At 43.4% G+C, this 26,302-nt stretch overlaps 1 protein-coding gene across 1 annotated transcript; it reads right to left on the bottom strand.

Moving 5' to 3' along the window:
• Nucleotides 1-1,256: 1,256 nt before the first annotated feature.
• Nucleotides 1,257-25,930, bottom strand: rbm33a (RNA binding motif protein 33a). Its single transcript, XM_063912407.1, is given in 20 exon segments — nt 1,257-5,032; nt 5,603-5,691; nt 6,773-6,961; nt 7,618-7,770; nt 9,251-9,964; nt 10,156-10,422; nt 10,596-10,877; nt 11,496-11,603; nt 11,605-11,870; nt 12,150-12,279; nt 14,896-14,957; nt 15,923-16,262; nt 17,778-18,016; nt 18,111-18,279; nt 19,140-19,295; nt 21,165-21,426; nt 21,965-22,038; nt 22,404-22,452; nt 23,310-23,388; nt 25,766-25,930. Coding segments are annotated over 20 exon segments (3,696 nt in total). The 5' UTR covers nt 25,785-25,930; the 3' UTR covers nt 1,257-4,983.
• Nucleotides 25,931-26,302: the final 372 nt, after the last annotated feature.

Genomic DNA, 26,302 nt, shown 5'->3' on the forward strand with positions numbered 1-26,302 from the left:
CTTCAACATCAAACCATCCACATTTTGGTCCTTTTTAAACTCTGTCACATATAAGTCTCTCATGTCGCACGGGAAACCTTCGCCAGGTTAGTCTGAGAGGTGGAAAGAGTAAAAGGTGCAGAGAAGGAACATACTGTCATATTACATACAAGTACAAGGTTCAAAGGTTCTATTGGTCACAGCAGATACAGCGTATATGTTGGCAATGAAAACCTTATATCCCATGCTCCTCCAACAACTCCACATACATGGTGCACATAAGATAAATAAAATAGTGGAAAAATAAAATATACACAACACTAAGGATGTGAAGATGTGAAATATATACACGTGTAAATACAGTATTTAAATACTGTTCACTGTTGTATGAGGAGGTATAGACAGGTGCATGTAGTAGATCATTCCAGATGGTTTCCCAACATTAGAAGAGGTAAATCTGAGTTTTAATGGACGTAAATATGGATAGATCCGACAGTAATGCATTTATTTGACTAAGGGAGAAACAAAAGTCTGCCAGACGATCGAAACTCTCTGATTTGAATTACTCTAGTTCTCAATAGCTTCCACGTTGGTGCAGACATTGCTCAAGGTCTCGCATCTCTAGAGCTGCATCACAGTACTTTAAAAATGCATCAAAACTACAACTTTTGGACGGATGAAACCTTTGAAAGGGTTGCAGGACTCATCCGAGTGGTGGAAAGACATTAAATGATGCAGAAAAGCATTGTTACAGAAAGCATAGCTCCATCTTTTTTGCATTTTCCACCTCAGTACAACACGAGAGGTCCTGGAGACGGACATCGGACCGGTTTAATAAGAATTGATTGCAAGTATAACAAGTTTTGCATCAGTGGCGAGGGATTGCAATCACACAGGGCAATTGTTGATGCTCAAGGCCTCAAATCTGTTGAGCTTTAAGATCAAAACATCAACACTTTGGTGCTTTATAAATCGTGTCTCCAATATCAGTGTTTCATGTGCATGCATGCAACATTTAAAGGGGTTTCTGGAGTAATCTGAGGGGTGGAGAGATGTTAAATGGTGCAGAGGAGAAGGAGAATATCAGTGCAAGTAGACCCCGCTTTTAACGACACTAGAGGAGGTCCTGGAGACGTTCACCTTGGAGGTTTGATAGAGTTGTTGCAAGGATACTGCTTCATATGGTACCCAGTCAAGACTACATAAGGAGCATGATGGGATTAAGCTGAGAGAAAATGGGTTCAAAACACTCAAAAAACAAACTCAAAGCCGTCAACTTGTGTAAAAAAGAACATTTATTTTTCTCCAGAATCAAATGCAACACATTCCATCTCTTGAGGATTATTCTCTTTGCAAGATCACACACTTTACAGGATCAGAACACATGATTGCTTTGGTAGTTTTCCAACACAACACATGGTAACTTCATATCACAACTTGTGAACACAAAAGACAGGATGGAACGTCAACAGCTCTGAGTCAGGGTTTGGATTCTCAGTCAATATTTTGGAGCAGGAAGAAGAGGAAGTCTTTTTTTGTTCACAATCCAACCAAACATTGGTGTAGGGATGAGCATAAAGCGGCTTTAGAGTTACTGAGTGTCTGTGAACCCGGCTGTCGTCACAGAGATGGAAACCTCCATCCCCTGGGCTAACAAACAATGGGTAATCCAGGTAGGCCAACCCTGCTTGATAAAGAAGTTCACTGAACAGCATCGAGGAGAAAGATGAGTCAGGTTTATGCAGGAAGAACAGAGATGGGAGGAAAAGCTGAAATGGAAAGGGCAAATGGTTGAGTCTATTCATAGTAGTCTTCTCCGGACTCCGGCTGAAAAGAAAGTGTTAGGGAGTGAATAAAAGCAGGAAAGTGACAGTCAAGCGTCTCCTTTCACCAGAGTGCTGTTGAGGAATAATGGAGTTAACTTTGGAGGTGCTGTGTGTCCTAAACCACTCAGTTGCACCTACACGTGTCGGACCATACCAAAGGTTTAGCATGCGTTGGCTCGAGTGCCTCACGTGTAATCAGTCAGAAATGTAAGGGCATTTAAGATAAACACAAAGCGTTTATCTGGGCCATTTGAAAACACTTGGGACTGCAATCTGATGGACGCAAAATCAAGACCGATGACACTATTCCTGGAGATGACAGACTACAGCTTGGTGGTTTCGGACGACATCGAGGTAGAATTTGATTTTAAAACCTGATGTAACATGCAGTTTCCAAAGCCTACGAGGATTTACTCTTTAAAACAGAAGCAAGTGCCTTCAAATGTGGAATGATTACATCGGAGGCGCTTTGCAGGAACACCTCAACAGGAAATCAATTACGTAAAAGCCAATTAAGGGTAGGTTGATCATGGTAGAATCAACTAAACCCAACATCTGCCTCTAAGTTGGAACCCGTTTCTACCCAAATTTGTTCATTTCAAACACGCAAAACCTTTCGTACGGTCCTTTTCATTTAGTCTTTGGGGTATTGCAACCGCAGCTCTTGAGACGTGACCTGAAGAGAAAGCAAAAGGAAGATTATTTCCACCCTGGATCCCCTGTGGAGAAGAAGCTGTGAGATAGCGCTTTAAAAACCATCCTACTACCTATCATCGTGATACTAGCAGCCAGAATGAGAGCACAAGAAACACCCATTCACAAAAGATGAGCCTTTCTTAGTCCAGCATTAAACTACAACCACATGCTTGTTAACTTCCAGTCCATCTGGACGCACCATTTCTAAAAGCTTGAGGTACGAATGTGTACTTAAAATAAGGTACCAAAAGATCCAATATGAATCTGGTCTGTCGCTACAAGAGGTCAGAAGTCTTGTACTTGTATCACTGGCATGGCCGGTACTCTTTAAACCCACAGGATTTACTATAACACTTAAATAAAACCCACAACATGAAGGACATCACATCGTTAGGGAACATAACACTCAAAACACAATGATGAAACACAGAAAGGCAGTTGAGAGAACCACCGTACAGACTTCCAGTTTTACAAGGAGGAAGAACACATTCCCTGACGTTACCCAACATTTCTCAGACTCCGTGCACCACCCTTTACTGGGAGGCATCCAGATGTGCAACTGGTTTTAAAATGTTGGATTTTGACTTATTTTCAAATCCACCACTAAATGGATGTCTTTAACCCATAATCTGTGATGTCATCCAGATGCACAGCTGACTCACCAATAGTAACCCTCCAAATTTAAACGTGGCTACCTTTACTTTGCCTTATACTTAACGTCTGGATCGTAGAGAGCTGGACATTAGTATGACATCACAGTTAAATTGGCAATATAAATCCACCAAATTGAGTGGCATCCCCCCCAATCTATACGAGGTAGTATCTCTTGGTGCTTTTAAGTGTATGTTTTAAGTAATTAAGGCATAAAAAAGGCAGCATGAATAAAGGCTATTCACCGTAAAAAGGCACCATGGACATCACACACAACCACACGTCGTTGGGCTAAAGTTGAACCGGCTTCACATACCTGCATGTTCACGGTATATTGGCCATGTTTTTATTTCCCTTAAACTGTACGGTCGTATAAACAGAAATGTGGTCCAGGCACTCCTCATTTTTCTTCTTAGAAACAAAACACTAGTAAAATGATTTATGTCTGGACACAACAGCAAAATCATTACATGTAAAAACATGATACAACATAAGTAAAGAATAAAAAAAAAAGCTTTCAACGGGATAGATATTGAGAGAAAGGTCTGGGTTTTGTTTTATGTACATGATGACTACATGGATAATGGTTGCCCCCTCACTTCTGGGCTTTCTCTTATGAAGGAAACACTGGTATATTTAAAAATAACTGACGCACTTTGAAGCCGAAATAGACAAAAAACATTGTGTAAATTATGCAAAAAGTAAAGGAATCTCCCCCGTGATGTGGCAGCACTTCCCAAACGAGGGTTCAGTCAAAATTAAAATGCATTGGAGACAAATTTTCATGAAGAAAGGCATCTTTATGCGGGGGTGCAGCATCAATATGATCAAGGATGATTGGAATTAATGGGTTCAATTAACGGGTCCAAAGTACTAAGGTGAGTTTTCATTTACAGCTTCGTCTGAAGGCAAACCCTCAAAGTGCTACTCCAGATATACAGCATGCAGCTCCGCGATAAGGCACCGGATCATCAAAATATATTCAAGCTGATTTAAATTAGACGTCCCAGAACAGAAGAGGCCCAATGCATGACCTGGCAGAGAAGAGAACTGAAAACGAAAATTCAATCTGATTAATTAAATGCAGTTATCAACCTTGCAAGTCTAAATCCAACTACTCCATAATCCACCTAGCAACTAAAATATACAGGTTGAAAGATACTCCAAAATAGATCCCCGGGAACAGCTAAAATATTCTGTCAGAACAAGGAGGAACGCCAAATGACCGAGATAATCCTAACAAATCTGTCCCACTGAAACTAAATAAACACCACAAAATATACAAGCACAACAGCATTTACAAATCCTAAAAAACACGGGGAACCTAACTCAGTTTACCATCCAGTCACTGCCGCCACCTCTCCACTAGATGGCGCCATTTAACCAAAAGACTAAATCTGAGTTTGAGTTGTAAAAGAAATGAGTGATGAAACACAGCCACCTAGAGGCGGGAAGAAGCACTGCCACGAGAAAAGTCTGGCCCTTTCCTGCACGAAACAACGGATGAGAAACAACTTCTAAAGAGGTATGAGGAGTTTAAGGGTTTAGTTTTTATACTGAGTCTAACTGGGGGAGGGGAGCAACCATTACCCCATGATAAGTTCCACTTAGTGTCTGTGTAGGATGCACAAAAACATTCACATCAAAGCAGGATTACTAACTGTCTCTCTCCGGGTGCCATTTGTACAACAAAGTCAAACAATGGCATACTCGCGATAGGACCACAGAGTTATTGTCCCAAGTTTATAGGAGAAGGATGATGCTTCTGCGCAGGGACTGTCCGCTGAGAGGCTCCCAAGCTGGGAGAAGGAGGGTCCTTGTACTGCACTCCTCATCCGTCAATCAGCGACACATCAATGTGAGACAAATCAATCATGTGCCTGTGTGGTCAATGTGAGGATAAGGGTTGAGTTGTGCAGCTTACACTCTGGACAGCAGACACATGTAGTGCTGCAGATCGTTACATAAGAACAGGGAGAGGTTTCAACAGTGGAAACAAGCTCGTTAGCCACTCAAAAAGGGTGGAAATGCTTAGAAATGTCTTTTCTTCTGTGCCATAAAATCCTTTTCTATGCCCTATATAAATGATTTTGGTGTCAAATTGTACTTTCATGGACTTCATAGTGTTCAGTGACGGATAAGTAATCCTGCTAACACAGAAGGCTAGTATTGTGTGGTTTAGGGTCCCAGAAGCTTTCCAAGTAGCCCCACATTTGAGCATTTTGTGCAAAAAAGCTCTGGAGAAGTTTCTAAATACCAGAAAATCCCCCAAAATTGATCCAGTGGTTAAAATTCCTGGGTTAAAATAGCGTTTCCTCGGCTGAAAATGTGCTCGTTTCCACTTGTGAAAGAATGTCTGCAGCACTAATTGGCCTCATGTGAGAGACACCATTATTATTGATCTGTACTTCTATAAAAGGTGATGACAGAAACAGAAGAGTGTAGATTACCTGTGGAAGCTCATCTGAAAACTTGTGGCATGCTGGGAGTTGGAAAACTTGGCGACTGCTTTCCTCTGCTGGGGCATCATTTTGAACATCTGCAAATTACACAGTTAAATATGAGTAGATGAAGATTCAACTTTATTGTCATTGCACAGAGTACAAGTACTAGGACAACGAAATGCGGTCTCTGCATTTGACCCATCCTAGTGTTAGGAGCAGTGGGCTGCCATTATGTACGGCGCCCGGGGAGCAGTGTAGGTAACCAGTGTCTTGCTCAGGGACACCACGGTGGCACTTGGTCTTTCGGGGACTTGAACTGGTGACCTTCCAGTTCCCAGGCCAAGCCCCTATGGACTTCGCCACCACCACCACACAAAGCAGAACCGACTCGAGACTTAAATACACATGTGAGGGACTTCAGTGTTTTACATTTCATGCCACTTGTATTGTCCTTTTCACTTCCCTACAGTTCCTTTAAAGCCTTAGTTAATTAAGATGCATATTTCTGCACACAAATGATGAAGAACTTGCCAAAATATGATGTTTTAATAAAGATTAAATTACAGTTTTGACTTGATGTGTTGTTTTACCAGAAATAAAACACCTATGTGAAAACATGGTGTTTTTTGCCTTTAAATGAAAAACTCTTTTTTTATTACATGAGGTGAGTTTTACTCTGAGTTTTACTCTGAGTTTTACTCTGAGTTTTACTCTGTGTTTTACTCTGTGTTTTACTCTGTGTTTTACTCTGAGTTTTACTCTGTGTTTTACTCTGTGTTAGTACTTTTACTTCCGTACCAGTCCCAATACAGCACTGTTACCTGTAGTGGAGTATTTCTACAAGCTAGAAAAAGTACTTTTACTCAATTAAAGCACCTGAATACGTCTTCCAGCACTTCTAATAACACAAACAACGTCTAAACCTGGAATCAAAGCAGCTAAATTACTGCATTTTATTAAACCTACAACTAGACCTACTCCTTATCCACCAGAGGGAGAGGGGGTGGTGCAGGGAGATGCTTCATTCACCATCTCTCCAACAGAGGGTGCTATGGGATTACACTACGAGATGCTTCTATGGTGGTGCATTACTATGTTTGCATCATGAGATTCTGTAAACAATTTGATGCTTTTTATGCACATTACACAAACACAACACCAGGTGCACGCTCCTACCTCTATGGGGCCGATAGACTTGAGGAGGTTCTGCAGTTGTGCGTCAGTGGTGGACGAGGAAAGGCCCTCGATGGACACGGTGCAGCGCTCGGTCTCGACGGCGCCTCTCGGACTCTGTCTAGTGGACATTGGACGACCTCGACCCACGGGACCTACCCCTCTCCCTCGACCCCGTCCCGACACGACCACCTACACCCACGGCAGGTGTGAGAGAAAACCGGCAGGTGTGAGAGTAATGTCGGGGGGAAGGCGGCGGCAGGCGGAAACACAGAAGCTTTCATGCTGATGTTTTAATCCTGATGTGGAGAGGAGCTGCACAAAGGATGCTTTAAAAACCGCCGTGTGTTTCCCTCTCACGATTGACTTATCATATTCCTACACTGAAGTCAAAACATGATGCATGCCATATCTTCATTGAGCTTTGAGAGGTATGTGTTTTCATCTGCGGAGCAAGAGGAGGGAGGGAGGGAGGGAGAAACCCGGAAAGACTGAAGTAAAAGGGAATATTTTGTGTGTTGGGGGCGGGGGAGCGTGCAAGCCGTGTCAGCGCCACTGAGTTTGGTGACTGTGACAGCAGCCTGGTGGTGACAGGCGTAGAAAGAGGCCATGGGACCTTGTGTTCCCCCCCCGTGTTACAGTGCACTCCTCTTGTCAATACTGCTGCACCTGGCATACTGTCCTGTCTTATTACTTCTCATGCTGGTACGTCTAACCGTCGTCAATTAAGCCCCTATCTTTACCGGTAGATGTTTGACTTCCTATTTTGAGATGTTTTTATTCTTTTCAGAGTTAATATAGATATATTTTAGGTGTTGCACAACAGGAAAAGCATGCCGATTACATACCCTGTTCTGCTGTGGGCTGATCCCTCGTCCAGCGGGCGGTGCAGCTCCTGGTCCTTGTGGCCCCTCCAAGGTTACCTTCCTTTGGTTCAGTGGTGGGGTCGACCAGGTGCCTGGCTGCTGCTGCTGCTGCACTGGGCTACCAACTCCTGCACCCTGTGATGGAAGAGGACACTTGTTTGAGCCGTTTTGCATATTTACAATATTAAAAATTCAGATCAAGTGGACTGTTTTCTTTACTGCACCACAATGGGTGATTACTGAGGATGCACGTTCAGCCCCTCAAACCAATTCCCAGCCTTTCAATCTGCAGAAGAATCACATTCAATCATTTAAGGGTGGGGGGGGGAACCCAAGGCCATATCTACAAAAAGAGGCAGCATTTGGATCCCTATCCGCCGAGCAGCGAGGAATAAAGATCAACCCAACAAGGTGATGGTCTCATTATCAAATAAAGTCACAGCTCAAGTGTGTTGACAGAGAGAATTGAAGGTCGTCTCTTCTTTCCCCGACTCTGCAGAGATGTGACAGATCAATACGGGGGGGGGGGGGGGGGGGGAGAGAGAAAGAAGGCGATATCTCTGACCTGTCCCCAGCCAAGAGTAAATGGATTAATCCCTCCTATAGAAATCACAGCTCCTGATTGCACCCATCAGATGCTAAGCTGCATTACACTGGGTCGACATCAGCTCGATGTGTACCCCACCCCTCCCCAGCTTTTGTGTCTTCTCGCGCTGCTTTGTATTATCCCTGATGAAAATATAATTTGCCTCTTATCTGAGCGCCTAAGCCATACAAATCCAAATCCTCAAAAGTGGCAACTTTCTTACGCAGGTATTATGTCTCTCGCATTCAAGCAAGAAAGATTAATTACAAGGGTCTTGGATCGGCATCCTTTTGTTGCCGCCGCGCACCTGAGAGATGGGCTGATGGGCGAACCGAGGGATGATGGGAAGAAGCAAGAAAGAAAAGGGAGAGAAAGGGAGGAGATAACATTGTCAAGCGCCAGCTGATGACAGCAGAACAATGTGGAAGAGGGAGCATCAAGACAAGTCTTCCCACTCGGCCTTTTTTCCTCCCAGATAGCTGTGTGCAGGTTTCCATTACCGCACTGACACCCAGTTATCTTCATCTGCAGCCAGCTTGAGATTCTGCCTCTTTTTAAGGCGGCTTGATCCTCCGGGATGGAAGTCGGAAAGCGGCTTATTTTCTCATCGGTGACACGTGTTAAACATGCAAGCCTTTGTGCTTTTTCAATAAAGATTAATGTGTAATTAAGGCCAGTCACTTATCCAGTCAGTGGCTTGTTGGTCTCTAAAAGTGCTGCCCTTAAAGAAGGATATCAACCTTTAAAAGCTGTCCCTAACTCTGCAGATAAATGTCACTCTGCTCCCTTTAACGCCCAAAGCCGTTCTGTGATCTTAAAGGTAAGATGTGCGTGAAAGCATTGTGTCTTAACAGATCAATTCTTCTTCAAAATGACACAGACATCAGCCTGTCATTCCCATAGGTTAGATAGCTTTTGGATTACAAAGATAGACAGTGGGAGGGCAATCAGTCGCTTCCCTCCTGGGGAGAAATCTGAAGAAATAAATGTCACTACAGACGGTGACGGATAAGAGAGGGAAATGCTCACCGCTCCGGAAAGTTTGACGACTCTGACTTTCTGGGGCACCTGCTGCTCTTCCAGGCTCTTGGTCCGCTGCATGACGGTTCTCTTAGCCCCTGGTTGAGGTCCTACAGCAAGAGTCAGAATCTGTCCCACAGGGGGGGTCAAAGGGATGTTCTTCTGGGGAACCGGCTGTACCTGAACACCAGGCCGGTTCTGCACACTGTTCCTCCGTTGCTGCTGCACGTTTTGCTGAGTCCATTGCTGGTCTGGAAGAAGCCCAGGGGGGGTCTGCTGCTGCTGCTGCTGGGCATTGCCTTTCAACATCTGCAGGCGGGCCTTGACGTTGGGACGTGGCATGAGGATCTGAGGACTGCCGTTAGGAGGGATGGCTTGATTGGGGTTCTTAAATATCTGATTTAATGGTTGAGGGGGTCTCTGAGGCAACGGTCTCTGCTGTTGCTGCTGCTGCTGCTGCTGTGGTGGTCTTTGTTGTTGTTGTGGTTGTTGTTGTTGTTGTACAGGTTGTGGTGTTTGCTGGTTTGGTTGTGCAGGTTGACTCTGTGGCGTCGGGCCTTGGCTGGGAGTCTGAGAGCTGATCCTGTCCAGCAGCTCCTTCTTCCGGACGCCAGCCTGCATCTGCCGTCGTATCTCCTTCCTCTTCAGGATCTCCTCCCGCAGACGCTTCTGCTCCTCGATCTTCAGACGGTACTGCCGGGTTTCTTCGTCCTCGTTAGGGTCCTGTGGAACAGAAACAGCTGTGAACCACTCAGATGTAATCACAGGGGAAACCCCCAAGAGGAAAAATGCAATAGTATAGATCTGGTGTTTCCGATTGATTGAGACGGCTGTCATTGTCACCCTCCTGATTGGGCTTTTAATAAAGGAGCTCTTCTCTGCATACTGATTGGCTCTCAACATAAGAAACTGACCTGAGGTGTTCTTGGGATTTCCTTCCGTCCCACCGTCCTGGGCTGCTGCTGCGTGTCCATCTTGACAGCGGCTTGGCCCCTTCCTCGTCCTCTTCCTCCGTCGGGCATCGGCTGCCCTGGACGCACCCCTGGTGTTGCCTTGGCAACTGGCCGAATGTTGGCGGCGGGTCGGGCGTTGCCGCTGTTCATGTTGGTGTTGGCAGGCGCTACGGGAAGCTCCCGCAGGTTACTGTTGCGATGCTGCATTGGCTTGGAGATGGGCGAGTTCTGAAGGGAATAAAACACATAAATGAATCTTAAAGGGGTGCTATGGTCTGCAGACGCTTAAATCCCCCCCCAACGCCTCCATTTGACTCCTTTGTACACTTCAGGAACATAGTGACATCAGTATGCACACAAATTACCCAATTTTTTCAAAAATAGATGACCCAATCTCTCACCATCCTCTGCCGGTTGCCCATGTTGCGCTGCTGTGGGTTCTGCGGGCGGGGGCTCATCTGCCGGGGCCCACCGTGTCCCTGCTGTTGGTGGAAGGGGTTCTGGCCATGGTGCATCATGGGGCGAGGCTCGTTGATGTTTGGATGTTGGTGCTGATGATGGGGTAAGTCCTGTCTGTGGTGATGATGCTGCTGCTGCTGCTGCTGCTGCTGCTGGTGCATGGGCTGATGGGGGGGCATTTGATCGTGATGAGGGAGCTGGGAGACAGGAGGCCCCATTAAGCCCTGAAAGAAGACAAAAAGCATGAGTCGTCTTATTTTTTTACGAGCTTCTTATCAGTAATCTCACAGTCAGACAGCTGCTGCATGTAATTAACCTCCATGTGATTCGCTCACTAGAGGGCGCTGTTGCCTACGTCTCGTGACAACGCCGAGGTGCCAAACAGACACGAGTCTTAACGCTTCGGTAGCGGCGAATATAATAACCCCTCTAGTTTATTCATGTGTACAGTACTCCAGTCTAGTCATCGCTCTGGCTACAGAAATGTTAATAATCTAGACACAAATGCATTCATGGCACACAAAGCATGTCTATAGGGCAGATATGCAATGAAAAAGAAAAGATATGGCGTAAATAAAGAAAGAATATTAAGAAATAACTGGGTATAAAGAAGAGAAACAGCATGCAACACACAAAGCATCATGATATGTAGATCTAATTTCCTTATTTCAAAGGTTAAACGGCTTTATTGTCATCCGCACAGTAGCTTTAGGGTAGATATGCATGACAAATAAAAGATATTACACAAAGAAGACCGTATTTAGAAGGTACATAAAGAAATAGGTGGGTAATAAACAGCATGCAACACACACAAACATGTATAAGCTTTAAAAATCACTTACTCTTAGTCGTACCTGCATCCCAAACTGGACTTCTGGAGGGGGGAAAAGGTTCCCCTGCTGGCCAAACGGCTGCCGAGGGCCCATGAAGGGTCTCGGCTGGTTGGGGGGGGCCGCCTTGTTGATTCATCCCGACCATCCCCTGATGCCCCTGGTGTGGAGGGAGGTTGGTTCTTGGGGGTTCTCTATGGAAAAGCCCTAGTGGACTCTGGCCCTGCTGGTTGAAAGCAGGTCCTGGCGGGCCGAACCCCATGTGGCCCTGACCCGGCAGCTGCTGCTGCTGCTGCTGGTGGAGACTGTGGTTGTTGTTCATCAGAGGACTGGGGCCCTGGTGGTCAAACATGTGCTGCCCTGGAAACCGTGTTGACTCTGCACGCTCTGTGGGGGAAGACCAAACAGCGAGATGTCAGGTTTTGTTTCAATGCATCTGCAGAAACAGACACAGCTGCATTCACACACTGAAAACCACCTGAAATAAAGATATGTAATGCAGTTTCAAAGCCTCATTCAGATGTATATATACACACATGCATTTAACATGAGCACCAGGAAGCTAGCAGCGTACCCTGTAGGTATACCGCCAGAGGTTATGTTGAATTGGATTAAATATGCCAAGAGAGCTTTGTAAGACTCGTCCGTGGCGGGTGTGAGACTCACCGCCCATAAAGAGGGGCTCTCGGTCTTGGGGGCCTTGCGATGGCTGGTTCCTGAAGGGCTCCATGTGATGAAGGGGCCGCTGGGGCTGGCCAAAATTGCCAGACATGTGCTGCTGGAAGTCTCCGGGTCCCTGGGAAAACACACAACTCATGAATTATAGGGCCGTGCTGGGAACTCAATAATCACAAACAAATTAAACTAATGAAAAAAGGGAATTTGTTGAGGAGACGGGCGTGTAATTGAAAGGCTGGGGTCATTAAAAAGACACAGAATCTTGAGTTGTAAACATCAATATGCATGGCGATATTAAAGGAAACCCTTTGGCCTGAATTTGTGAGCAAACCTGCATTAATGCTCCTTCTCAAAGCTAACAACAAAGGGTATTTCAGGGGGGGGGTGAGTGCCCTCACCTTTGTTTCAACACTTGCATTACTATCTTCCAAAGAAAAACTACCTTCTAATCCCTCCTTGGAATTCGAATCCCCCTTCATATCTGTCTCCTTTATTCCGTTAAACATCCATCTGTGTTGAAAAATTAACCTGCTCTTCAACACGTGGCACTTTGCTTCGCCTCCTCCAAGCCTATTGTAAATTACTTAAGATGCTATCAGGGCTTAATCCATCTTTATTCCACTGCTGCGTGGCGGTATTTAGACGAGAAGAGAAGGTGTTAGGAAAGCTAGAAGGTCCCAAAAAGTTGCTTAACAGAAAGTTAATCAAAGGGGCTTACGGACACACAATGAGGGCCCAATCACAGCGTCTCTGAAAGAGGTCAGGCAGGCCGGTGTGCACAATGGAGACTCCGGTGTCCGTGTAATACCTCTCCAATCAAACGGCTCATCCTCTCGCTTTCTATCCTTGATAAACAGGCTGCAGGCGGCTCAATATGCAACCGATGCTCAGCGGGGAGGGGGGGTATCCAAGACATAGTATAATGGACAGGGGCCGAATGTCAAGGTGTTTAATAAGGAATGGAAATCTGAATTTAAATGGAGGTTTTCGGACTTAGGATTCTTTGTCTTTGAGGCACGGTAACGAGCTCTGACGGCTACCAATTAACCTATTATGTCAATATACGCAACAAGGAGACCCTAATAAGTGATTAAAATATATATTTAAAGTAGCCGTGGTTAAACTGAACATAATACCAATATGAACTGTAAGCATGCAATATATTCTTTGTATTTGGGTTTTAATACCTTATAAAACAGAGGTAACGGAGCACTGACGGCTTCTAATGAACCAATTATGACTTTAATTGTCAATATATGTAACAGAGGCCATAATAAGTGATTAAAAAGTATATATATATAAAGTAATATGGTTGTTGGGATCATTATTTCTTCTTTAAATCATAATTTTAGGGGTAAAACTGAACATATATTCTGTGTTTTCAGGATTTAACGGCATCTAAATGAGAGGTACGGCACTCTGGCTGCTTCCAATTAACCAATTATGACTTTAATTTCAATAAATGCTTCAAAGAGGGTAGAATAAATGATTTGAAAATATATAAATACATGTTTTTGGGCTAGAAATCAAATCCTTTACCATATCCGAAGTATGGCGTCTTTATTTCCCGGTTAAACTGAATGTCATTATATCCAAAAGATGAAATATTCTAATACCTTTAATTGGCGCTGAGATTAATATTTCAAACCCAGCAAAAATTCTATGCATTAATACTAGAGGCTATGACCCCCCCCCCCCCCCCTGTTCGTCGGGTCCTTTAACAATTACATTTGATGGGATGATAATGTATGATAATCGTGAGTAATCAGGTGCCCACTGCTAAACGGAGAGCTGGAATTTCACCTGCATTTCAAATTGTGTCCTTGGCAGCGGCGGTGGCGATTGACAGCTGGGGAATCTGTGCCGTTCATCAAACCAGTGTGCACAAAACCACCACCGCGCACCGTCCGATAAGAGGCTATCAATATCACGCAGGCGATTGGGAAAAGAGGTAAATAAAAGGACAGTTTTTCCGTCCAAAAGATGTGGCTCATTTGGCAACTGGATGCAATTGGACGCAGCTATTCTGCAATGGCTCATTTGCATAAATCCATATAAAACGCACTTTCCAGGAATGTGTCAGTCAGCGGCAGCAGCACCTGATGCCGGGGCTTCATTAACTCGAAGGACGGAGTAACTTAAGGCACTTTGGCCGACTCACACTCGACAGTAATTACTTTAAAGGCATTTCCCTCCCTCGGATGGGCTCTGTGTGAGTGAAATAAAGGACCTTTTCTTACAGGAAATCACTGACTTAACATCCCTTTTCTCTGACGTGAAATCCAGCTTAAGGAATATATGGTGCGCCCCTGCCCCCGTTAAAAACCACCAGTGTGTTTTTGATTAATTCAAAATGCCGTTCAAAGAAAAGGTCTCTGCGCCTCTGGGAAAGAAAACTTGTGGAAAGTGAATTTTAACTGGCAGTATATCCCGGTGTCACAATTCCATTATGTGCCAAGCTGGCCAGCCTAAGTCCCAGCCCATCCATGAACTAACTAAGCCCCCCCCCCCGCCCACCCCGACCTCTAAAAGTCCACCGCCTGAAGCTGCTATCACGCACTTCCAGTTGTGCAGCCAGACCCGTATCGGTGTTTACAGATTTGCTTTAACAGTATTTGGCCAGGGCGGGCGCTCTAATTGCCGTAATGATATCGCCCTCGCAAGAAGGGGGAGGCTGGGGGGGCGGGAGAGAGAGTGAGGTAGAAAGGGAGGGAGAGGAGCAGCTGCTACTCACAGGGAACCTCTGAGGGCCCACAGCAGGTCTGGGTTGGCTTTGAGCAGGAGGCATCAAGGGCACTGCAATGAGAGAAAAGAGAGGGGGGTGAGTCGAGGAGGGGGAGATAGTAGAAAATGAGGGAGGAGCCTGTTAGACATCTCCATGCGTACATTTTAAAACCTCACATCTTAATGATTCAATTAACTGTTTTATTCTGCTTTAAAATGAGGTAATTGTTTGTCAACATAAACAACATATAAATAAAAACAGGCATACACAAACACTTAATCACAACCACAGGCAATCCCCGATTTTCCAGAACACATCTTCCTCCCAGGAGCAAAAAACCCCGCAATGCACACTGACACACACACAACACACACACACACAACCCCACGACCTAACAAAATTTCAATCTTGGCTCGGGCAGACAGGCCAGATAAACCCATCTCAGGGAATGAAACGGCGATGCCGCCAGGAGAAAAATGGAGGATAAACCCATTACCGGATGAGAGCTATTCACTTGTCATTCAAGCAAACAACAAAATGACATTCTAATCCAGACACCTCTCATGACGGCGTCAGGAGGACTGCCAGACGTAGCGTGCACCTACAACTCTGCAGCCTCCTAAATTAACCAGAGCTGCAAGATTTGATCTCAAAATGTAAAGTATGAGTCGTGCATTTATCCAATTATTTAAAAAGAAATGGGATTCAACACGATGAAGGCTGGGAAAACCTTTAGAAAACACATCAAATCATCCAGAAATGTGCAGATATGGACACTTAAGGTTCACAGTAAATACTCAAATGTGGAGTTTTGCAAAAAGATACTAAGATTGCTGCTAATTTGTGCATTAAATGCTTGTCTATCTGGGTGATTTCACAGGAAAAAATGTTTAAATTAGGGATAAAAAGCGTGGAGTGGAACCTCCTACTTGGGAACAATGGATAAAGGAAATTCATACGATGGAGACATGATTATAAAGCCAGAGAAGGTAAGTAAAAGCAGCCTCATAAAGCACATTATAGTGGCTTGATCTACCTTGCACAGAGGAGGAAGTGGGCCCTTTGAAATGGGGGTTAATGTGGATGTTTTTGGACTGTGGAGGGGGCGGCTGCTGCTGGTGGTGCTGCTGGGGGAAGTTGGGTGGCGGCGAGCTCATCATCCGTGGTGGTGGCTCCATCTGGGGCCGCATGGGAGGGGAGCGGTGAGCCATGTGTGGGGGGATGAGGGGCTGCAGGGGCTGCTGGGCCAGCGGGCGCCCGTGGTCCTGGAAGGGGGGAGGACCTCTCGGACGCAAAGGGTGATGCTGCGAGTGCATTTGCTGCTGATGCTGCTGCTGCTGATGAGGAGGAGGAAGGGGCAATCGAGAAGATTGCTGCTAATTGGAAGGAGAAATCAAAACAAGCCGTCAAAACACATTTCTGATACGTCCGGAGAAGACACGCCAACAAATCAATTCATAAGTTAGACGGACGATGCTTTCCTAATAAAAAGCTCTTCTGAGAATCCCTTTAAAGGAGCCTTTAGGAGGAAGAATCTGTCCTCTAAATATATCAACCAGAGAGCATCAACAACACAAATACACAATAGTAATCATGCAAAGTTTTAAATGACTGCTTGATAATTGGCAAGTCCAAACAAAACAAACAAACAAACAAACAAACCTGCCAGTGACCCAATCAGTCAAATGGTTAAATATACAGTATCGTGTTTAAGCTCATTAACAGCATCGCCCGGCCGTTCTGCATGTCCTGTGTTTATGTTTTTAATTTTACAGAACCTTTAATTATACAAATAGAGGTCGGACAACCTTTCTAAAAAGCATAAATCAATTAAAAGGAGCCCTATTCTGCTCACTTTAAGGTTCACATCAGTATTTAGAGTCTCTTTAATGTTCAGAAAGCTCTTTATTTCTCTCATACTGCAGCACCTCTTTTCACCCTCTGTCTGAAACCAGAGCCCAGTCTGCTCTGATTGCTTAGCCAGCTTGTGATTGGTCGACCCTTAGGAGGTGTCCCGCCCCTTTGGCCTGTCACTTACAATGTTTTGGAGCGCTAGGGATGTCACTATGTTCTGGAAGAGCATTTACAGAAACAAAAACCAATATAAAATCACACTACGGGAAAGGGAAAGCATAATAGGGTCCCTTTAATTATCACAATTAAAGGGAAGGTATGGTAACAACGAGACCTGACTACAATAATCTTCTTATTCAGGTTAAATGTTAGCCATGACATTCTCCCTAGACCTTCAAAGGGTCTCGTATGAACTGATGAGCCGTGTAAATCAAAGGATTAAATGCTCGGAGTGATATCCAATATTAAAAGTCCACAAGAAACTAAATCCTGGGCAAAGAAGGAATGTAATTTCGCATTAATGCCGTCTAAATGGATGAGTGCCAAAGTGATTCTCTGTAATCCATATATCAACACAGATAGCAGACTGTCGTGCGTAAACCAACAAAGATCTGAAGGTCTTAGATAGTGAGGAGAGAACAAAAACACACGTGAAGTACACAGACAGACAGCTTTGTAGTCACTGATACAGGCAGGTAAAAAGTCAAATCATCTTATCCAGTGAAGCTCTCGTGAGCCGCTCTTCAGGAGGAGAGGCTCAGTACTAAGTGATGTCATATTCAAAAAGATTATCCCCTGAGGGTTTTCCCTCTCCTGAAGTGTGCTCTGTAGGTTTCAGTGCATGTAAATGGACCATTGTTTACTAACGGAACACAATGACATCACTTTGGAACACTCGCGCTTCTATTGGCTAGCACTTCGACACATTGTACATGATAGGCAAAAGGGCGGGACATCTCTAAGCAGTTGACCAATCACAACAGATCATACTGAGACTGCAGAGTATGTCCTCTTTAAATATGAGCACGATGGTTTACCTGCATGCTCATAGGCACTCCCATCAGAGAGTGCCTCTGGTCTATCATCCTCCCTCTGTTTCCTCCTCTGAAATCTCCCATTCCAAAAGATGGGTAGCCTCCTCCTCCTCCTCCTCCTCTTCCTCCTCTGCCTCCTCGCATTCCCCCTCTCATGCCTCGGCCTCCGTAGCGGTTCTGTCTCTTCTGCTTTTCCTGCTCTTCAAACTCCATCAGATCCTGCTTAGCCTTCTCGGACAGTTCTGATGAAAGGCAGGGGAGGAAAAAACCGGTATGAAACACAGGTACGTAGGAATGGTAATCCAAAGATTTGACGTCAGCTGGAGTAATGTGTACCTAGTGTTTCTGGAATATTCCTCCTGCTACTTCCTGCATCAGCCAGCCGCACCACAGCGCCATCCTTCCTCTCAGATTTGAACCGTATGCGACCGGACTCTTCATCCTCCTCATCCTCCTCGTCTGATTCCTCTTTTGCTTCTTCTGCAGCCACAGCTTCGTTTTCGACCTAAAATACATTTTCAGAGATAAAAAAATTGAAAAATACAGCTTTTTAAAAAATTGATAATCAGCTGTTTTATCTGCAGTTTTGATCCTGATAATAATTAATCTACCAAAATGTTGATAATAAAAATACATTTCACGTCATCTTTTAAGCCACAACGCAAATTATTATCTGCTTTGAGCTTCAAAAATGAACAAGATTTGCCTCTGAAGTTAATATTACCCGGCTTTCTAATTATTCCAGAAACAAATACCTGTTTTAAGGATAGTTAGCTGGACTTAAAGATCTAGAAACATCTAGAGTTTAAGAAAACAGTGACCAAAAAACATCAGATCAAATAATAACATTATTCAAGAAAACATCATTTTTTTAGGCTTAAAAATGAACCTAATAACCAAATATCTGGGTTTAGGATAGTTGCCCTGAATACAGAAGGATACCTGAAGATCTAGAGTTTAAGAAAGAAAGATGTGGCACCTGCACCGTACGCCGGCGACCCGGGTTCGATTCCCGACCCGTGGTCCTTTCCGGATCCCACCCCGACTCTCTCTCCCACTTTCCTGTCACTCTCCACTGTCCTAACCGCTTAAAGGCAAAAAGCCCCCAAAAAATAACTTTAAAAAAAAGAAAGATGTGACTTTATCGACTTTACAGATCAAATGATAAAAAAAATCTAGAGAAAGGCCCTTAATTAATCATCACTCTAAATACCCCAATTAAAATCTTCTGCATTAATTGAAAAAACAACAACTATTAGAAGCTTAACTCGTGGTTTGATTGCATCATAAAATGAAAAAGGTAAATATCTGCACCCTCTTTGCTTCAGACAACAAACGCCATGAATCTGTAGGGTGTCAACAAACCTCCTCGCTGTCAAAGACCTGGGAACTATCGGCATCCTCCTCCTCCTCTTCCTGCTGAGCCTCCCTCCCGGGCTCCTCCAGCTCCTCGGGGGCCTCCTGATGGACTCCATGTTCGCCCAGACCCCCGTCATCATAGGAGGCTTGGTATTCATCATCCTTTATAGATTACATATTGATTAAGAGGTGACGATGCTACGATCAGCTGTTCTAGGTAACAATCAAAGAATGTATGCTATGCCATGCTGTTTGAATGCACAGCTGACGTATATTTCTCCACACATACAGGAATATGTAAATGAGAGAAATCCAAGAGAACATTTTCTGGAATCGGTTAAAAATAAAAACGTGTGAAAAATTATATTAGACTTTTGAAAATCCGCAGATGAAAACAAATGTATACAGAGCATACGGCACACATTAAAATGTTATGGAGAGGATTTGGGGGAGACACCATGTAACCCCCCCCCATCCTCCTCCCTCCCAGTCCAAATTACCATAACAGTGGGAGCAAGGCTTCATTACTATTCCTGACAGCATTTGAAATTCAATGAGATGTAAATGTTTGACATGATATACAGAATTGCAGGCACGGATAAAAGCACTCCTTCCCAGTTCACTGATGGTGAAAATACCATTGACTGACTCCGTGCAAATCACACCGTTATTGGCTGGGAGTTCACGTTCCCACAGACGTAAACATCGGCGGGAGGACAAATCCGTTTTTTCTACTACTCCATGATGTATTCATTTCATATAATCCCAGTGATGCCACGGCCAACCTCACTGGGAGCTTTAAAAGTGTCATTCAATATAATTATGAGAGGTGTTATTGATAGTTAAGCTGCCTATCATGAAGCATATTACACATCAACAATGAAACATTTAAAAAGGCAGAAATAAAAACAATACAGAAACCATTTGCTGTATCCTGATGCACAATACTTCCCAACACCCTCTAACAAAAACCCATAGCTAAATAAGGTCAGCCAGTAGGTCACACCGTGGTGTTTGGTGGTGCGCTCCATTAACCTGCCCAACAGCAGCACATATTAATGCAGAAATGGGAATAAAAATCACTCTCAGCAAACCAGACGGACGGACAGGCGGCCCCCGGGGGGAACCGGACGGCTTAATCCTTTAAACTGTTCCTCATAGCACTCAATGAAAACCAGAGCAAGCATAATGTCAAGGCCACGCAGTTTAGTGACCTTGTAAACAGATATTACACATAATACAAACACACATGCACACTTCTCCCCAAAAATCCTGAATAGATTTGTGCCGCACAGCCCGAGTGAGAAGGTCAACATCTTATCTTTGTTTGGGGGAAAGGAGGAAGGCCGATATATCTCTGTCAGGTGCCAAACACCATCACACCTTAGTAAATGGACCGTAACGGACATTTGCACATGGATCTGGTGTTATCTTTGATCCTATTAGTCCTGGCTAAGAGGGAAGGGAAAGGAATGAAAGGGGAACTCGCATCAATCATTGGAGAACTGTATGGGGTGTCCTCAGGAAGGTCAATAATCTTTTCACCTGCATGAGACTTTATCAGATGCAGTCTAAAGCCCGAGATAAAAGCCCCCCACATTAACCTCCGCCGATTGGCAGCACATCTCCCGACACAAAAGCAGCTCCTTACTCCCCCCAAAAGATACTGGGCCCAAGGTCACAAAGGCACGAGAATTTAAAAAGGCGATGGCGGAACAAGCCGTCAACAGAAACTTTGTCAGCAAGACGGAGAAATTAACCGTCAGGAAGTGATAATGAATCCCTTAAAAAACGCCAACCAACATCTCCTTCTGCTGAATAGGTTTTCTATCCTGCGATACAAGGAGCATGATGCTATCTCTTGGACACAATAGAGGGTGTGTGTGTGTGTGTGTGTGTGTGTGTGTGTGTGTGTGTGTGTGTGTGTGTGTGTGTGTGTGTGTGTGTGTGTGTGTGTGTGTGTGTGTGTGTGTGTGTGTGTGTGTGTGTGTGTGTGAGTGTTTTTATGAGTAAGCCAATGTGAGAACTCACTTGAAATTCACCATCTATGGGCTCATTGATTTGGATGTCTAGCACTTCATCCTGGTAGCCGTCGTCACCCTGTGCTAGCTCTCCAGAGTAATCCATTTGTTCTTCAGGCGTGTTGTTGTTGTCTTGAATGTATTTCTGTGTGTATCCCTCCTCTTCATCCAGGTTCACTACGTCATCTGTGTACGCTGCTACCAGCAAGCCGCCCTGCTGCTCGTAGGACGTACCCAAGCTGAATGTGGCATTGAGGCTTACATCCTGACCGCTGGAAATAAAAGCACACGTTGAGGAAAACAGAGATGAGTAATGATGGTTAAAATGGGACCTGCTTGATCAAAACCAGGAACAATTTTTGAGTTATATACACCGTTAGAAAGAGGAGTGTCTTAGCTTAGCGACTGGATAAGCTGTCATTCTGAAGTCTATGTTTGTCTATCGTATTGATTAACTCATTCTAAGGTAGTAGCACCAAGGACAAGGATATCTATTTAACTCTGACCAGGGAACGCTGGGATGAAAGTGTGTTTTGTATGAGTTAGAATATGTGTTTGAGTGTGTGTCTTTACTGAAAACACACACACTGATCACCTGAATATGACAATACAAGTTTGATCATCTCTAAGCCCAGACTTTGTTTGTTTAGAATCAACCAAAAGATTATATATTTGTACCCTTAGGTAGATTTGGTTTGCAGATAGACACGTTCTTGAAGAACACAGTGCGCCCTTCTCCGTCACATCTAAAAACCACCAGTACAAACATGATCAATCCACTTAAACTTGACATTTGTGTAATTAGCTAACCTCATGTTTATTTCTTCATCATCACTCTGCAGGAGGTCATCATTCAGCTCTTCGTCGGACACTTCTGAGGGATTCTGAAACAGAGATGAGTCGTGTGTTATGGTGTGCTCTTTTGATATTGTCTGTGTAAGGCCTGAGGGCAGGGGACCACCTCCAACCCCAGAGGATGCTCCATTCCCATGTGGTGAAGGCAATCTGGGCAGGTCAACACTGCTCTTTTTTGTCCACTGTACTTCCTCCTGCTTCACATCAACCACCTCCCCCTGTGGAGGAGCCACCTGCTCCAAGTCACTTCTCTTTTCTGAATGTTCGACCAACACACAGATATTATTTTCTGTTTCCTGTGTGTAAGCAGAGGAACCATACGGACAAGCAAAGTGTTCTTCTGGCACAAAAATCGAAGTAAACAAAACAGTGAGATTTAGTTTAATGTTCTTACCTTTTTCCCTGAGAGCCAATCCTCCCCCAGCAAATCTTCCTCCAAATCACTTTAAAAGACAGACAATCAATACCAGGTTAGTAAAGACAGATGATAAAGCAGTGTTGTATAATTATGTGCTTATAAATTATTGTATATCCCAGTGAGATTCTTCAAAAGATGGGCATCTTTTCAGATTTTATTTATACTACTACTCTTACCAACCCTCATTAATGGTTCACCTTCTTAACGATACTACATGTTGATTGCTAAATGATTGCTATATTAAATAGACAGACATTCACAATATTATTTAATAGTTAAACATTTTTTTAATTCAGGTAGTTGCTTGTGCTTTTATTTTGAAGGCAGAGGAAGGAACAAGGTGATTAGGGTATATATTGGAGACAGGTGGAGGTGGGATGAGCGCACCAGAAAGGGGATATTTTACCATGGAAAGCTACAGGAAAGGCAAGATGTTGGATTACTGGAATAAAATGCACCAGGATAATCTTGCCTGGACATTGGATAATTCCCACGTAAGATCAGCTGATTTTTGAGTTCATTTCTTTATTGAATATGCCGCTATAAGAACCGAATGTCTCTTGAACAGCAAAAGAAATGTTGACAACAACAAACTCACTACATAAATTAAATCACACAGCTCTAAAAACAAATTTAAAATGTGAAAATATAAATAATAATCCTGACATCACATGATTAGTGCTCTTAATACTGAGCCATCCATTGAATTGTGTGAAAAATGTCACAAGATTTGTTTTACTTTGCAGCTGCTATTTTAAATATGCATGGTTTTTGCAGTAAAGCGATGTTTTGAAGATAGGAGTACTTTGCTGCATGCATCTTTAATTTGACTACCTTTGAATAAGATAGAGCTGTCTTTTTGTACAACATGACAATATTTACCTCCCAAGATCGTCATCTTCCCCTCTCCTCCTGCGTAACCGCTCAGCACCAGGCTTGTCATATTCATCGAAATCACAATCTGCAAAAGGAAGGAAGACAGTTTTGCATTGTGGACTATGCTTATAGTATTCACGTCGTCATAGAGTGACATCAGGCTGTCCTGTTGGCCTGCACAATTACAAATGTACAGAGACTATTAGCAAGTTGTTGATTCAGATGGGCTTGGCCCTTATGCCAAGCCCATCTGAATCAACAGCAAACTCTGTGTATAAACAGGATTATAAACAGCATACACATCCTTCTCATAGCTTGCCATGGATCATTCCAATGCAATGTACTGTACACTAAAGATATACATCACAGCACCTGGGAGTGCACCCACACTTTCAAACCAGAATGGAGCAGGTACATGCACCACATGTCTCTGAGACTATTGATTTTCCTAATCTTCCCACTACATAACATTTGCCACACCGGCTCTACCAAAGGGAGCGCAGGCACTCGAGAAAATATCAGACAAAGGACACAACCCTTAATTCCCTCAAAGACAAACCTTCTAGGAAAAAAACGAGAGGAATAACTGATATTACTATAAGCATTACTCAAAGTCTCAAACTGTAATTTCTTAATTAAGTTCATGGGGCTTCTTGGATCTGAGCATAGGCCTATTTCCCTTTCCTTTGAGTTGGTACACAATAATTGTTGTGCATAGTATACACACACTTATAGAGGACATGGCATCACAAGGTCAGGTTTGAAGCCTGCTGAGATCTAAGGCTATGACACAACAGTGAGCCAACTTTCACTACACCATGGACCCTGAAACCACAGCCACTTTAATTTAACTGTGCACTTTTCTGAAACTGCGACATGTCAACATGTATTCAATGAATAGGCATTGATCTAACATTTCAGTCTCTGCACTTAAAGCTCTCGAGTTACTCAAAACATGCTCGGACATATCCTGATCATGATGTTGCAAAACTTGCTATAAAATGCATCCTTCTGTTGCATTCATTTTGAGGACGAAACCAGATACCAATGCAACATACATACATATTCACATACATTTTCCTGCATTCAGATGAGTATTACTGTCGGTTTTGATGTCTTGCTAGCAGCCTGGATATGTTATCAATCACAGGGAAACACAAAATGTGACTTATATGGGCACTGATTAATTCACATGTCTGGTGCATGCACCTCAACAACTTAAGACTCTGGCTATACCTGACATGTTAAATTTGTCAGCCACTACACTCCAAAGCTTATCAAAAACAACAAAGCTAGAGTGAATTCAAAACACCACACACACACACACAATGCACACACACAATACACACACACACACACACACACACACACACACACACACACACACACACACACACACACACACACACACACACACACACACACACACACACACACACACACACACGTGTGAAATCTGACAGCTTGCATCAGGTCAGAGGATAATGTTAGCTGACTTAATGGAGCCAATATTCCCTTTGAAAAACATAGTTTTAGCATCATTCACTTCAATAGTAGCTTTAAGATAGCAAACAGGAGGACAGAGATACTCTACCTGTCACTTAAGTATGACACTTTATTTTACAGTTACAATAACTGTACAGTATTCAATTTTACATTCATATAGTTCACTTCCCCAAATAAGTCTTGCAGCCTTCTCTTGCACTATTGTTATAGTTATTTTAATAGTTTATGTGTTATATATATTTATGTTGCATTGTTGTAGTAGCCTAGGACTTGATTCATTCATTTCCATAACTACACTGTCGAAACTGTTAAAATGAAGCTTTGGTTTTTGAATCTTGTAGGTGACATATTGCTAGCTGGGATAGCTGCATAGCTTTAAGATAGACGGATAGACTTTATTTATCCAATCATAAACAAACATTTAAAAATTAAATACAAGATATACATATTTTCAGTAATAAAAGACCTGTATTCACTCAACATATAAACGTAGGGTACTATACACATTACAACTCTTTACAGTAGCTTAATTGCTAGTAAACGCAGCTGCTAACAACCTTATCCCAGCTAAACTTAACTGGATATACTGAACCTATACAAATGTGCATTATCCATCCAGTGACTTTCCCTAATCGTCATCAGTGAATATTGACTCTGATTAAATGTCATTAATCACGCTGAGATAAATAATGCTAATAATGTAGCGTTAGCAGCTAAGCTATCGCGAGGGTTTCTTATAATTAACGTTTTATCAGCATGAATGACCAAACGTTACAATGTGTGGGATTAATATAACATTATATATTAATAGTTAAGCATAATTGAAGTTTGATACGTGGCCTTCTTTTAATACAGTTCTGTTTCCAAACATTAGCAGCATTAGCTTAGCCATATGAGCTAACAAAGCTACATTGCTAACATAGTAATGTCGATTGGGAAGCAATGTTTGTACTCACCCTGAGTGTTTTCTGCCATGTTGGACGGCGCGTCCCGCTTTGGAGTCTCACTACAAACCCGGAGAGTGCATTTAATGTTTAGTATTTCACCATTTTGACCATTTGAACGTGAAAGTATCTGCGGCGGAGACTTTACGAGCACAGCAACAACATGGACGAGCTGTGCTTGCTGCACTGATGCATTGTGGGTAGGAGACGCTACAAAAGAGGGAGCTGCTTGACGGGCCAGCTAAACACAGAGGCCAACATTAGATTGGTTAACCTATAAAGCACTTGTGTTTTGTTTTTGCTGTTTTTTCTTATTTTTCCTTTTTTGTTTTCTGTTCATAATGCCCTCAATTTTCGAATTTATAAATGAGATATTTTGCAGGTTTTTTCTCTGTTTCTGATATGCTAATCAGATTTTGTGTAGATAGGGTTGTCAGTCCCATCATTCTGTATGTAGGTATGTTTAATAGCACATCAACTATTTGCATGCACCAGACACTCACAAGAAGGTGAAATCAATTGAATCAAAATTCATGGTCTCCAATCACT

This window comes from Eleginops maclovinus, chromosome 21, assembly GCF_036324505.1.
Source record: "Eleginops maclovinus isolate JMC-PN-2008 ecotype Puerto Natales chromosome 21, JC_Emac_rtc_rv5, whole genome shotgun sequence".
Taxonomy (NCBI): Eukaryota; Metazoa; Chordata; class Actinopteri; order Perciformes; family Eleginopidae; genus Eleginops; species Eleginops maclovinus.